Here is a 14,235-nt window from a genome sequence, read left to right on the forward strand (position 1 = left end):
ACTTGCTGGTGTGTTTTGGATCATTGTCCTGCTGCATAACCCAAGTGCACTTCAGCTTTAAGTCACAAACAGATGGCCAGAAATTCTCCTTAAAATTTTTTCGGTAGGCAGCAGAATTAAATTACCACAGCAAGTCTTCCAGGTCCAGAAGCAGCAAAACAGCCCCAAACCATCACACTACCACCACCATATTTTACTGTTGGTATGATGTTCCTTTTCTGAAATGCTGTGTTACTTCTACGCCATTTATAATAGAACATACACCTTTCAAAATGTTCAACTTCTGTTTCATCAGTCCACAGAGTATTCTCCCAAAAGTCTTGGGAATCATCAAGATGTTTTCTGGCAAAACTGAGATGAGCCTTTATGTTATTATTGCTCTGCAGTGGTTTTCGTCTTGGAACTCTGCCATGCAGGCCATTTTTGCCCAGTTTGTTTCTTATGGTGGAGTCATGAACACTGACATTAACTGAGGCAAGTGAGGCCTGTAGTTCTTTGGATATTGTTGTGGGGTCTTTTGTGACCTCTTGGATGACTTGTCACTGCGCTCTTGGGGTAATTTTGGCTGACCGACCACTCCTGGGAAGGCTCACCACTGTTCCAAGTTTTTTCCATTTGTGGATAATGACGGTCATTTTGGTTTGCTGGAGTCCCAAAGCTTGAGAAATGGCTTTATAACCTATTCCACACTGATAGATCTCAATTACTTTGTCTCTCATTTGTTCCACAATTTCTTTGGATCGCGGCATGATGTGTGTGCTTTGAGGGTCTTTTGGTCTACTTCACTTTGTCAGGCAGGTCCTATTTAAGTGATTTCTTGATTGAGAACAGGTGTGGGGACCTGGGTGATCAGGTTTGGGTGTGGCTAGGGATTTTGAACTCCGTTTCCCAAAGGTGTGATAAATCACAGTTATTTATATTTTAAGGCGGGGGCAGCAATTATTTTTTTCACAGAGGGCCCTGCAGGATTGTTTTTCTTTTCTGAACTTTGTGTTTACTTATGTTATCTTTGTTGAATATTTAAATCTGTTTGGTGGTTCTAAACATTTAAGTGTGACAAACATGCAAAAGAACAAGAAATCAGGAAGGAGGAAACACGTTCTCACCCCACTGTACACTTACATAAATGAACAGGTCATTAAGCGACTGCCAATCAGTTTACATATAACTGACCAGCACCCATTTATAGGGGTTGACGACTATTCTGACAACCCCTTCTGAATCCATATGCTACGACCAATAAAAGACCACCACTTATACTCACCTCCAGTGCCGACGGCAAAGGCTCTCTCAGGGCACTATTGTGTCACGCAATCCCTGTGGCCAATCTGAACTGGTTTCACTCTCCCCTACAAAAACACATGTAATCAACATCCTGAAGAAGTGAGAGGGCAGAATCAGCAGCTCTCACTTCCTCCGCATGTCTTGAAATGTCCAAAAGAGAGGCGGGTGAAGCCAGCGCTGATTGGCTGCAGGGATAACGTGACAATGTCCCGTGAGCATCGGGAGAGCCAGTGCTGATATCGCTGGAATGGTGCCGACACTGGAGGGGAGTATTAGTGTTGTCACTTTACTGGGGGGGAAAACACAAGGATTCAGGAGGAGTTGTCCGAGTAGTGGACTACCCATTTAACAGCAAATATAAATGCACCTTAAAGGTGTTGTCCACTACTTGGACAATCCCTTCTCAATTACTATATACCCCTCCCAAGTAAAATAATAACAGCGTATACTCACCACTGGTGAGCCAAGGAGCCAATCAGCATCTGCTAATAGGCAGCTTAACTCTCACTTCCTTTGGACTAAAAGGGTATCGGGCGGAAGTGAGAGAGCAGCAGCAGTTCTGACTTCTTCCACTAGTCAGTTTTGTCCAAACGAAGCGAGTGTGGCGGCCAGGACTCGTCTTGCAGCCATTGTTGGGCCCCAAGAGTCCCAGCGCAGGCGTTGCCGGAAAAGCGCTGGTTATTTTACATGGGGGAGTGTATTCATTGAGAAAGGGTTGTCTGAGTAGTGGACAACCCCTTTAAATTTGGCATTTGAAATGCCGGTCTTGGGAACTTCCTCCTAAAATGTTGCATAATTTTGCTCAAAAAAGATTACAGGAATACATCCAAATCTGCAACTTTTATTACACCGGTATTCCATCCTACAGTTGATTTTAATTGGAAGGGATGAGAAACGTTCTGCAGCATCGTAACAGACGCAGAAAGCGGCGACAGGAGGGAGATTCATTGAAAATGAAAAAAATCACATCAATCCCTCCACAGGGCGCATTGTTTATGTCTCCACGAGGCAATATGGATCCGTAGTTCATTGAAGAGCGCGCCTTCATCTTCATTGTCTGCCGACTGATTGGTGCCGGTCGACTTCAAAACGCAGGAGATGGAAGACGCGAAGCTCGGGATCAATAGATAAAAACACTGCATCTGAACCTTGGCAGGTTAATAGGGGAGAATTGGATTTCATCAAAGTGAAATAAAAGATGACAGGCTCTCAGATGCCGTGACAATGTGAATAATGGGAGCGCCACAAGTGGCTGCCAAAGGACAGAAGACTTTGCGAAAGAAGGAAGACCTTACCGGTCTTTAAGGGAAGAGCGGACGGAGATCTTAAGACTTTGATTGCATGTAATTAAATGTACTGAAAGCCCTTTAAATTAACGTACAAAAATAAAAAGCAGTGCCGCCGACCTCGGGCACTAGAGCGTTCACACCGGATTAAGGAGAAAACCGTGAGCCTGTGATCAAAAAAGGGAGGACGGGGAGGAGTGGGATCAAAAGGCTGCCGGGATGAATAACAGGTTTTATCAGAAAGCGAAAGGTCAATAACCAAATTCCCAATTAAGGTACAATCTGCGGCTTCTCTAAGCCGATCAGGAGCCGGGGACGGCCATTTGCCGGATGTAACAAAAGCGTTTTATCTCGGAAGCGAAGGAGGATTCCTCACTGGAAGGAATCATTAAGCGGCTCTTTCCCTGTCGTTTTCGGATGTGTTCCCCTTCATGCTGCATTATACATGCAACGCCAAACAGAAAGATAGTAAAACATTTCCTCGCGATGATTTCACGCTTTCGGAGTCTGCTGTGAACTGAGCGGCGGAGCCATAGGCGAAAATAAATTTTGTTATTCACAACTCATATGGAAGAAGGAGGGGGATTTAGATCAATAGTTTCAGAAATTGTGGCAGATACTCATTACTGCTGGGCTCTTTTTTTTCTCTTATATTTGCCAGATGCATTTAAATTGCATTGTGTCTAGAAAATGAATTCGGTCCATGTCTAGACCCCCCCCCCCCCCAGAGGAAAAGGGGCGACGATCTCTCAGCTACGTGAGGGTGCAGTTTCAGAGGCCAATCTTCAGTCTTCCAGGCCTTGATAATCTAGGTCTCTTCCACAGATATCCTGGGTACTGCTGCCTATATTAGCTAAGAATCAGTACAGCTTCTATCCTGCACCGATTTCCCCTACACGCACCTTATCTATAGCATGTTGTGGCTGCAAACTGTGAGCTCTGCACACCTCTAGGACAATCTCAATCCGTATATTTGCACCCAGTGAAATAATAACGCTTATACTCACATCCGATGCCGCCACCATATTGAAAAGCGAATAACTCCAACCTGCAAATAATCTGTCCCCTGTACAGTACACATTTTATGGTCAGACTGTAAAAAAAAGTGAGACCAGAGGCTAAAGAGATACGGGCATCCAGAAATTTAGAGAATGGCAGCTGCGTGATATCAGAAAGTGGCAGCTTATAAAATTAAAAGGAAAAAAAAAAAACATTAATCAAGGGGGAAAACTAGGAGAGAAACTGGGAAAAAAATCTGTTAAAAGACCTGAATATCACACAGAAAATAAAAAATGGATACGCTTCAGTCATCACAACTTATTGGCCATCATCAAAAGCAGCGGATTAAAGGCTACCATTAATATAGATAACAAATATTTTACATAGGTTAGTGGTTTCCTTTAGTTAATAAGTTGCACTAACTTTTAGTCAGCAATCTTCATTTTCTCATTCATTTTTAGACCCATAATACGGAGATTGCTGCCTGCTCCAAGTCCTGGTAATATAGGCTGGGCATGAAGTCTGAGTATATGTAGGGTACTTTTGTCTTCATTGCCTATATATCAGCACAGATTCTTTTCTGCATTTTATGATGTTTATGTGCTTTCCTCCTTTCTACAGTCTATTTTTTCTGCCGCTCCTGAGACTGTAGATGCTTTCTCCCCTGTGAATTCTTTTTTCCTCTAATACTGAGGGAAGAGTGGAAAGCAGAACCTCAAGAGAGGGAGATCTGATGGATTTTGAACATTTCAGCAGAGCACTCAGCAAGATAAAGGACTTACATTCTGCAGCAGCAAAATAGTGCCGCATGTTTAATAAAGACTAGAAACCTGCTCAACTATGCACTTAAGAAAGGAGTGAACAATTTATATATACAAGAAAAAAATCTATGTGAAGATATAGCCCAATTGAGGTAGTAATAAAATGCTGCCATACCTATAAGCAGCATCTTACCTCACACAGGAAAGAAGTCGAGTTCCATTCTATGAATTATTGGATCGTTGTGAGAAATAATATGCAAGTTAATTTTATTATAAGCGTAATTTCCAAGGATTTATAAAGTGCCATTAACTTAATTTTGAGCTAAGTTAATGACAATACATTAACAGCAGAAAATAATGGAAACAATTTCTACTAATTAGCTTTATTATATCTATTTTCATGACTTAATGTGTCCCTGGGGAGAAGATAAAAAAAAATAACAAATGAAAAGCAGCTATTTAGCAGACTGTGCACACAGCTCCTTGCAGCAGATAGGTACTGCCTTGGTGTTATAATATATAGACCTGCTTATAATGCAGTGTGAAAGTATCAGATGTAAAGTTAAAGGGGTATTCTCATCTCCAAGATCTTAGCCCAATTTGTAGTAGATGTAATAATAATAAAATTAGTAAATACCTTCAATTAGAAATGTAGTACAGTTCTTCTGATTCACTATGTCACTTACCCGATGAGAAGGGCATTGCAGTAGCTTAGGTATCCTTGTTTACAACCGCTAACAACGGTCAATATGTGAGTCGTTGTAACCATGGAGAACTAAGCTACTGCGATGCCCTGCACATGGGGTAAGCAGCATAGTGAATCAGAAGAACCATACTACAATTCTAAAAAAAAGGTATTTACAAATATTATTACATCTACTACATATTGGAATAAGATCTTGGAGATGGGAATATCCCTTTAATGACTTCTGGTGTAAAGGCAGCCGTTGTGCGGGCAGTCTGCATTCTGCTTTTAGGCTTGCAACGGGTGGAAATTTATTTGATAAAGGACAATCCCCTTCTATGTGCCCTATTACAGGTATGTGGACGTCATTGATGGAGTTCTTCATTTTCTGAAGAAAAAAGGGAATCCTGAAGGATCCATGCAGAAAAGAAAAAACATGAAGCACTTACTCTCTAAGGTAGAATAAAAAGAAAAACATTTATCAATACATAAGAAAAAAAAGTAATAAAACGTCACACTTTTTAAAACAGGTTCTCCTTATAAGAGCAACCCTGGCCTAGATGTTTCGAACCGGTGTGCATGCAGTTATTTTTCTTATCTTATTTGATCTATACAGCAGTCTCATGTCTCCTATGTAATGTATACAGCAGTCTGTATTTTATGCAATATAAATACAGTAGCCTCAGTGTCTCCTATGTGATGTATATACAGCGTTCTCAGTGTATCCTAGATTATGTATACAGTACAGTCTCAGCATACCCTTTATGATGCATAAACAGCAGTCTCAGTGTTTCCTATGTGATGCATAAAGAGCAGTCTCGTGACTCCTATGTGATGCATATATAGCAGAGTCTCAGTGTATCCTGTGATGTATACACCAGTCTCAGTTTATGTAATGTATATACAGCAGTCTCAGTGTATCCTATGTAATGTATATACAGTAGTCTCAGTGTATCCTATGTAATGTAGATACAGCAGTCTCAGTGTATCCTATGTAATGTAGATACAGCAGTCTCAGTGTATCCTATGTAATGTAGATACAGCAGTCTCAGTGTATCCCATGTAATGTAGATACAGCAGTCTCAGTGTATCCTATGTAATGTATATACAGTAGTATCAGTGTATCCTACGTAATGTATATACAGTAGTCTCAGTGTATCCTATGTAATGTAGATACAGCAGTCTCAGTATATCCTATGTAATGTAGATACAGCAGTCTCAGTGTATCATATGTGATGTATACAGCAGTCTCATGCCATGAATGACAACTGCATACAGATGTCGGTTCGAAGCGTGTAGGCCAGGGTTACTCTTATCAGGATGTCCGGTTTTAAAATGTGTGAAGTTTTATTACGTTGTTTCTGGACGTACTAATAAATATTATGGTTGTTATTCCACAATGGGGGAGTTTTTTCTCTGCTTGGAGTTATATTCATCATTGTCCTATTGGGATTTCTTCCCGTGCACTCCCCAGGAATGTCACCGTTTATTGTTAAAGGTGATATGAACATATCTTTATTAAACCTGTAGCATACAGGACACGTTAATCAAGCTGCCCGATTTATTGTTTTTCCTACTTGCTGCTGACTGAGCAAGAGAGAACTAAAGCAAGCCCGTGATCACAGACGCCTCCATCCAATCTCACTGAGCGAGCGTGCAAAGAAGAAGGAAAAATGTCACCTCTACAGACAGACCCCGAAAGACTTGCAGCAGTGATTGCAATGAAAGGTGGTCCTACAAAGTATTGACTCAGAGGGGGCGAATATAAATGCATGTCGGATCTGTATTTTTAAAATAGTTAGAAACCCCCCATGTATCATTTATTTTACATTTCACAAACACTTGATATTAGTGTTGGTGTATCACAAATGTGTTTTGGGGGGATTTTAAGTTTGTGGGTGTAACGTGGACGAGTTCACAGGGTATGAATACTTTTTCAAGGCACTATGTATATACACAAAAATACATTGTATATACATCTTTTTTTTTTTTAAACCTGCGCCTCTGGCCCGGAGACAATTTGCAGGCAGTAATGGCGGTTCGTGCAGAGGTAGGAGGACGAGCCGCAGCAGCTTCCTTTGATTGATGGCTGCGTCTCCTTGCAGAGGTGTACGAGACGTCAGAGCTTTTGATAGAACTCTCTACGAGTTGAAGACTTCAGATTTTGACAGCGTGAACTTTCTGGAGTGTGAAGGCAGAGATCTTACAGAACATTATATTTTTACCACAAGTCACCGGGAGCGACGTCTCCCACAACGAGAGAACATTCAGGGGTCTCGGAAACCTGTGTGACCATTCCCACGGATCAGTGACCACTATATATTGGCTGTCCCCAGCGGGCCACACAATGTTCACTACTGACCGCCGAGGTGCGTGCAATGCAAGCTCACATTCCGACAAGTGCTAGGGTCACGACAGACTTTATGGGGGGAGTCAGCGCACAATTTGTTTGGCCTTGAAGGATGGTATAAATATCCAAGTGGCTCTTCCCAGGAAAAAGATTCCCCACCTCCGCTTTAGTGTAAAATTCTTAGTATAATGATCAAAAAGAGGTTTGCAGCCCCTCTACACTGCAATTACAAGTGCCCTGAAGGCGGTTTCCATATGTTAAGTGCCCCAAAGGCAGTTCATGCATGTGCAGTGCACCGCAGACTGTCCCTTCATATGCCTTGCCCCATACATGTGCATTGCTACACTTAGTAGAGTGCTCCGCAGGGCATTCCCCACTTAGTAGAGTGCTCCAAAAAGCGTTTCCCACTTAGTAGAGTACTCAAAAGGCAGTCTCCAGTTAGCAGAGTGCCCAAAAGGTGTTCCCCACTTAGTAGAGTGCCCCAAGAGGTGTTCCCCACTTAGTAGAGTGCCCAAAGAGGTGTTCCCCACTTAGTAGAGTGTCCCAAGAGGTGTTCCCCACTTAGTAGAGTGTCCCAAGAGGTGTTCCCCACTTAGTAGAGTGTCCCAAGAGGTGTTCCCCACTTAGTAGAGTGCCCCAAGAGGTGTTCCCCACTTAGTAGAGTGCCCAAAGAGGTGTTCCTCACTTAGTAGAGTGCCCCAAGAAGTGTTCCCCACTTAGTAGAGTGCCCAAAGAGGTGTTCCCCACTTAGTAGAGTGTCCCAAGAGGTGTTCCCCACTTAGTAGAGTGTCCCAAAAGGCGTTTCCCAGCCAAAAGGTGTTTTCCTAGCGTATGAAGCTGAAACGCAATCGCTCAGTACACCACGCAGTGGCTATTGTCGGGTACTGCAGCTCAGCTCTCATTAATAATAATAATAATAATAATAATAATCTTTATTTATATAGCGCCAACATATTCCGCAGCGCTTTACAGTTTAACAGTTTTAAACACAACAGACATAAGTAACAACGTTAACAATACAATAATTAAAGCGAAATAAAACGACCCTGCTCGTGAGAGCTTACAATCTACAATGAGGTGGGGGATATACAAAGCACAGGTGAGTATTTACAGTGATGGTCCAGCCATCTTCAGGGGGTGGGGGATAGATGGAGATAGTGAATGGGCTACACACACACACAAACATAACATAACTTTGATTAGTGAGCGTGATAGGCCGCTCTGAACAAATGTGTTTTGAGCGAGCGCCTAAAACTACGCAAATTGTGGATGGTCCTAATATCTTGGGGTAGAGCATTCCAGAGGATTGGTGCAGCACGGTAGAAGTCTTGGAGTCGAGAGTGGGAGGTACGGATAAGTGCAGAGGTTAATCGAAAGTCATTTGCAGAGCGCAGCGGTCGGCTAGGCCGATAGACAGAAATGAGGGAGGAGATGTAAGGGGGTGCCGCACTGTGGAGAGCTTTGTGGGTGAGAACAAGTACTTTGAATTGTATCCTGTAATGAATAGGCAGCCAGTGTAACGACTGGTGAAGAGCGGATGCATCTGAGTAATGATTAGCCAGATGGACGACCCTGGCTGCTGCATTAAGGATGGACTGGAGAGGGGGAAGTCGAGTAAGGGGGAGGCCAATTAGTAGAGCATTACAGTAGTACAGGCGGGAGTGGATCAGGGCGACCGTGAGGGTTTTAGCTGTCTCCATGGTGAGAAAAGGGCGGATTCTAGAGATGTTCTTTAGGTGTAAGCGGCACGAGCGGGCAAGAGATTGTATATGGGAGGTGAAGGAGAGATCGGAGACAAACATAACACCCAGACAGCGCGCCTGCTGCCGGGGTGTTATTATGGTGCCACCCACGGAGAGGGAAATGTCAGATTTAGGGAGGTTAGTAGTTAGCGGGAGTAGAAGAAGTTCAGCTTTGGAGAGGTTGAGTTTCAGATAGAGAGCGGACATGATGTTGGAGACTGCAGACAGACAGTCAGTGGCGTTCTGTAGTACAGCGAGAGTAAGGTCAGGGGATGACGTATATAGTTGTGTGTCATCAGCGTAAAGATGGTACTGAAAACCAAATCTGCTGATGGTCTGTCCAATTGGGGCTGTGTAGAGAGAGAACAGAAGGGGGCCAAGGACTGAGCCCTGAGGTACACCGACAGTGAGAGGAAGAGGAGATGAAGTGGAGCCAGAGAACAGAACACTGAAGGAGCGGTCAGAAAGATAGGAGGAGAACCAGGAGAGAGCAGTGTCCTTAATGCCTAGTGACTGGAGCCTAGAGAGCAGGAGAGGGTGGTCAACAGTGTCGAAAGCTGCAGAAAGATCGAGAAGAATGGGCAGAGAGTGGTCACCGTTACGTTTTGCTGTCAGAAGGTCATTGGTCACTTTGATGAGTGCAGTTTCTGTCTAATGTAGGGGGCGGAAACCGGACTGTGAAAGGGTCTAGGAGGGAGTGAGTGGACAGGTAACGGGTAAGGCGGGAATAGATCAGGCGCTACAAGAGTTTAGAGATGAAGGGGAGATTGGAGACTGGTCTGTAGTTGTTTGTGCAGGATGGGTCGAGGGTGGGTTTCTTTAGTAATGGAGTAATAATAGAATGTTTGAAGGAGGAGGGGAAAATGCCAGAGGAGAGAGATTAAAGATTGTAGTTAGGCGAGTTGTGACGACTGGAGAGAGAGACTGGAGGAGATGTGAGGGAATGGGGTCGGTGGTGCATGTAGTCGGACGAGAAGAGGAGAGGAGCCTGGAGACTTCTTCTTCTGTGATGGGATCGAATGTGGAGAGTGAGCCAGGGGAAATGCAGGGAGGGATGGGAGTCACTGAACTTGGTGATTAGGAGCAGGTTTGCTGACGGATATTGTCTATTTTCTCTATAAAGTGGGAGGCAAGGTCATCAGCACAAATGTCTGTGATAAGGGCTTGTGCTTTTGGCCTGAAACAGAACAGAACTCATTGAACAGAATGTAATCCGAGCTGCAGTAGCACAGTTCGGCCACTACGCGGAGTAAAGAGCCATCATCTTCCAGCTCTACACACTATGGGAATATTTACACCAAAATGGGGGGGTACATGGGCAGAACAGTTTTGCTGGTATTAAATTGGAAACCACCTTTAAATGTACAATCTTGCAGGAACGGGCCGCATTTGCGATAAAATATCCACTATCACTTGCTCCATTTTCGAGAATGCGTGACCAGGGATGCCGATTTGACAAAATGCAGCGTCTGGACATGAAGGAGAGTTGGATCCGAACAGGACAGATCTGCGGCACTTACAGGTGAAGGTGTATAATCCCGCCATATCTATACCGTCCATGCTGTCATTTCCCTGCATACACCAGGTAATTCTATCCTCTGTGATTACAGGTATTACTGTGTATACATAGAGCCTGTTATGACATATATAAGGGAGGTTAGGGGGGAATAGGCGCAGGCGTCATACAACCGCTGTGTCCTCTGCAAGAGGAGGACAGTTCTAAGTACATTGGAGGCATCTGAAAACAAAAGGGAATCTATCAGCAGTTTTTTCTATATGTAATCTGAGAGCAGCATAATATAGCGCAAGGGGCGCAGATTCCAGTGATGTGTCACTTACTGGGCCTCTTGGCGCTGTTTTGATAGAATCCCAGTTTTATCTGTATCAGTGGTCAGAATGCTGAGCTGTGTATAACCCCGCCCACACCGCTGATTGGCAGATTCCTGTGTACACTGTCAGCAAGCTGCGAATAAGAGGTGGGGCGGGGTTACACGGATTAGCCAGACTTGTCTGCATGTGAGACCAAGTCTGACAGCGATAATTTACTGCTGATAAAACACCGATTGTATTTATATTACAGAACACAGACTAGTAAGTGAAACATCACTCTAATGAGGCTCTCTGTCCCTGCATTGTGCTGCTCCCAGATTAAATAGAAAAAAACTTGTCACTGGACAGAAGAAAAAGAAAAAAAGACCTTTTAGTGTGCGGTGGGCACAGCAGATCCGGATTCTGTTCCGGGGCAACCAAAGAAATGTCCCTGCAAAGTGCAAGTTCACAAGTGCATAGTTGCTCTAGATTGTTCACATGCCATCCTAGGGCATACGGATAAGACTCGTCCTTGTGGCACTAACCTTTTAATGGCTGCAAATTAAATTTTTACTTGGAGAGCCCCATTTAAAATTGCAGATCTACCTGAGAAAAGTCTGAAACAATGTGATGGCGCCTCTATAGGTAATACAAAGTACTACAAGGTTCCAAATAATTCATACTGGAAGTTCAAAAGATGTCCAAAGCCAAGCATCAGCTAATGGAAGGTACTGAGATGAGGACGAGTGTATATTACAATCTTTACAGCGGCTTATAAAAAAGGGGTTGCGTGAAGAATATTACCCCTTTGGGTGCACTTTTAATTGGCTTGTCCAGGATTACAAAACATAGATGTCATCTTCCAAGAGCTGCTGCACACTTGCTCTCTGGGTGTGAGATTGAAGTATTCAAGAGTGTGGAGGAAAGGAGCAGGTTGGGAGAGAGTGTGGGGGAAAGGAGCAGGTTGGGAGAGAGTGTGGAGGAAAGGAGCAGGTTGGGAGAGAGTGTGGAGAAAAGGAGCCGGTTGGGAGAGAGTGTGGAGGAAAGGAGCAGGTTTGGAGAGTGTGGGGGAAAGGAGCAGGTTGGGAGAGAGTGTGGGGGAAAGGAGCAGGTTGGGAGAGTGTGGGGGAATGGAGCAGGTTGGGAGAGAGTGTGGGGGAAAGGAGCAGGTTGGGAGAGTGTTGGGGAATGGAGCAGGTCGGCAGGGAGTGTGGGGGAAAGGAGCAGGTTGGGAGAAAGTGTGGGGGAAAGGAGCAGGTTGAGAGAGAGTGTGGGGGAAAGGAGCAGGTTGGCAGAGAGTGTGGGGGAAAGGAGCAGGTTGGGAGAGTGTGGGGGAATGGAGCAGGTTGGCAGAGAGTGTGGGGGAAAGGAGCAGGTTGGGAGAAAGTGTGGGGGAAAGGAGCAGGTTGAGAGAGAGTGTGGGGGAAAGGAGCAGGTTGGGAGAGAGAGGGATAGGAGCAGGTTGGGAGAGAGTGTGGGGGAAAGGAGCAGGTTGGGAGAGAGAGGGATAGGAGCAGGTTGGGAGAGAGTGTGGGGGAAAGGAGCAGGTTGGCAGAGAGTGTGGGGGAAAGGAGCAGGTTGAGAGAGAGTGTGGGGGAAAGGAGCAGGTTGGGAGAGAGTGTGAGGGAAAAGGAGCAGGTTGGGAGAGAGAGGGATAGGAGCAGGTTGGGAGAAAGTGTGGGGGAAAGGAGCAGGTTGGAAGAGAGTGTGGGGGAAAGGAGCAGGTTGCGAGAGAGTGTGGGGGAAAGGAGCAGGTTGGGAGAGAGTGAGAGGGAAAAGGAGCAGGTTGGGAGAGAGAGGGATAGGAGCAGGTTGGGAGAAAGTGTGGGGGAAAGGAGCAGGTTGGAAGAGAGTGTGGGGGAAAGGAGCAGGTTGGGAGAGAGGGATAGGAGCAGGTTGGGAGAGAGTGTGGGGGAAAGGAGCAGGTTGGGAGAGAGTGTGGGGGAAAGGAGCAAGTTGGGAGAGAGTGTGGGGGAAAAGAGCAGGTTGGGAGAGAGTATGCGGGAAAGGAGCAGGATGGGAGAGAGTGTGGGGGGAAAGGAGCAGGTTGGGAGAGAGTGGGGGAAAGGAGCAGGATGGGAGAGAGTGTGGGGGAAAGGAGGAGGTTGGGAGAGTGTGCGGGAAAGGAGAGAGTGTGGAAAAAAAGGAGCAGGTTGGGAGAGAGAGTGTGGGGGAAAGGAGCAGGTTGGGAACGAGTGTAGGGGAAAGGAGCAGGTTGGGAGAGAGAGTGAGGGAAAGGAGCAGTTTGGGAGAGAGTGTGGGGGAAAGGAGCAGGTTGGGAGAGAGTGTTGGGGAAAGGAGCAGGTTGGGAGAGAGTGTGAGGGAAAAGAGCAGGTTGGGAGAGAGTGTGGGGGGAAAGGAGCAGGTAGGGAGAGTGTGGGGGAAAGGAGCAGGTTGGGACAGAGTGTGAGGGAAAGGAGCAGGTTGGAAGAGAGTGTGGGGGAAAGGAGTAGGTTGGGAGAGAGTGTGGGGGAAATGAGCAGGATGGGAGAGAGTGTGAGGGAAAGGAGCAGGTTGGAAGAGAGTGTGGGGGAAAGGAGCAGGATGGGAGAGAGTGTGAGGGAAAGGAGCAGGTTGGAAGAGAGTGTGGGGGAAAGGAACAGGATGGGAGAGAGTGTGGGGGGAAAGGAGCAGGTAGGGAGAGAGTGTGGGGGAAAGGAGCAGGTTGGGAGAGAGGGGGATAGGAGCAGGTTGGGAGAGTGTGGGGGAAAGGAGCAGGTTGGGAGAGAGTGTGGGGGAAAGGAGCAGGTTTCCAATCTGGCTCCATATTTTTCATGTAGGAAAGGAAAATATTCAGATACATTTTAACTTGAGCTATGAAAAAAAACCAGAACATTAGACTACCTTTTTTCATCTTTTACAATCCAAGTGCTGCTTTCATGATCAATTCTGGAGTAAAGCTGTCCTTTGAGAAATGGATCCTGTTCCTTTAATGAAATGCTGACGTGATCGGGAGAAAACTGTATATTAACGTACTCTTTGGTTATATCATCGGGAAGGCGGAAAGTAAGAGTCACATCCTCTGCCGTCTGCTGCCAAATATAAAGGGGCTCTATAAAAAATATATTAAAAAATATTTTTTAAAAATATAGAAAATATAGAAAAAAAAAATATATAAAAAAATTAATAAACCATATATAAAAGAAATATGCAATAGGGCAGGTTATTCATTTAAAGGGATATGACCATCAGAATGAGATTTCTTAAAATAAATTTGGTGTAGAAGAAAATGTAATGTCCAAACACGTAAAAATACATGATGGAAAATTGCAATTTTACAAACATGTTCTATACAAGACTGACAATTAAAACTGAAAAA

At 44.9% G+C, this 14,235-nt stretch overlaps 1 protein-coding gene across 1 annotated transcript in view; it reads right to left on the bottom strand.

Moving 5' to 3' along the window:
• The window catches only part of NUDCD1 (NudC domain containing 1), a 165,933-nt gene that overhangs the window by 47,339 nt on the left and 104,359 nt on the right, over window positions 1-14,235 (bottom strand). The window contains exon 6 of the mRNA XM_069731786.1: window positions 13,761-13,968. Within this exon, the coding sequence (XP_069587887.1) occupies window positions 13,761-13,968 (208 nt within the window). The remainder of the gene's footprint in view (window positions 1-13,760; window positions 13,969-14,235) is intronic.

The sequence above is a fragment of the Ranitomeya imitator genome, chromosome 6 (genome assembly GCF_032444005.1).
Source record: "Ranitomeya imitator isolate aRanImi1 chromosome 6, aRanImi1.pri, whole genome shotgun sequence".
Taxonomy (NCBI): domain Eukaryota; kingdom Metazoa; phylum Chordata; class Amphibia; order Anura; family Dendrobatidae; genus Ranitomeya; species Ranitomeya imitator.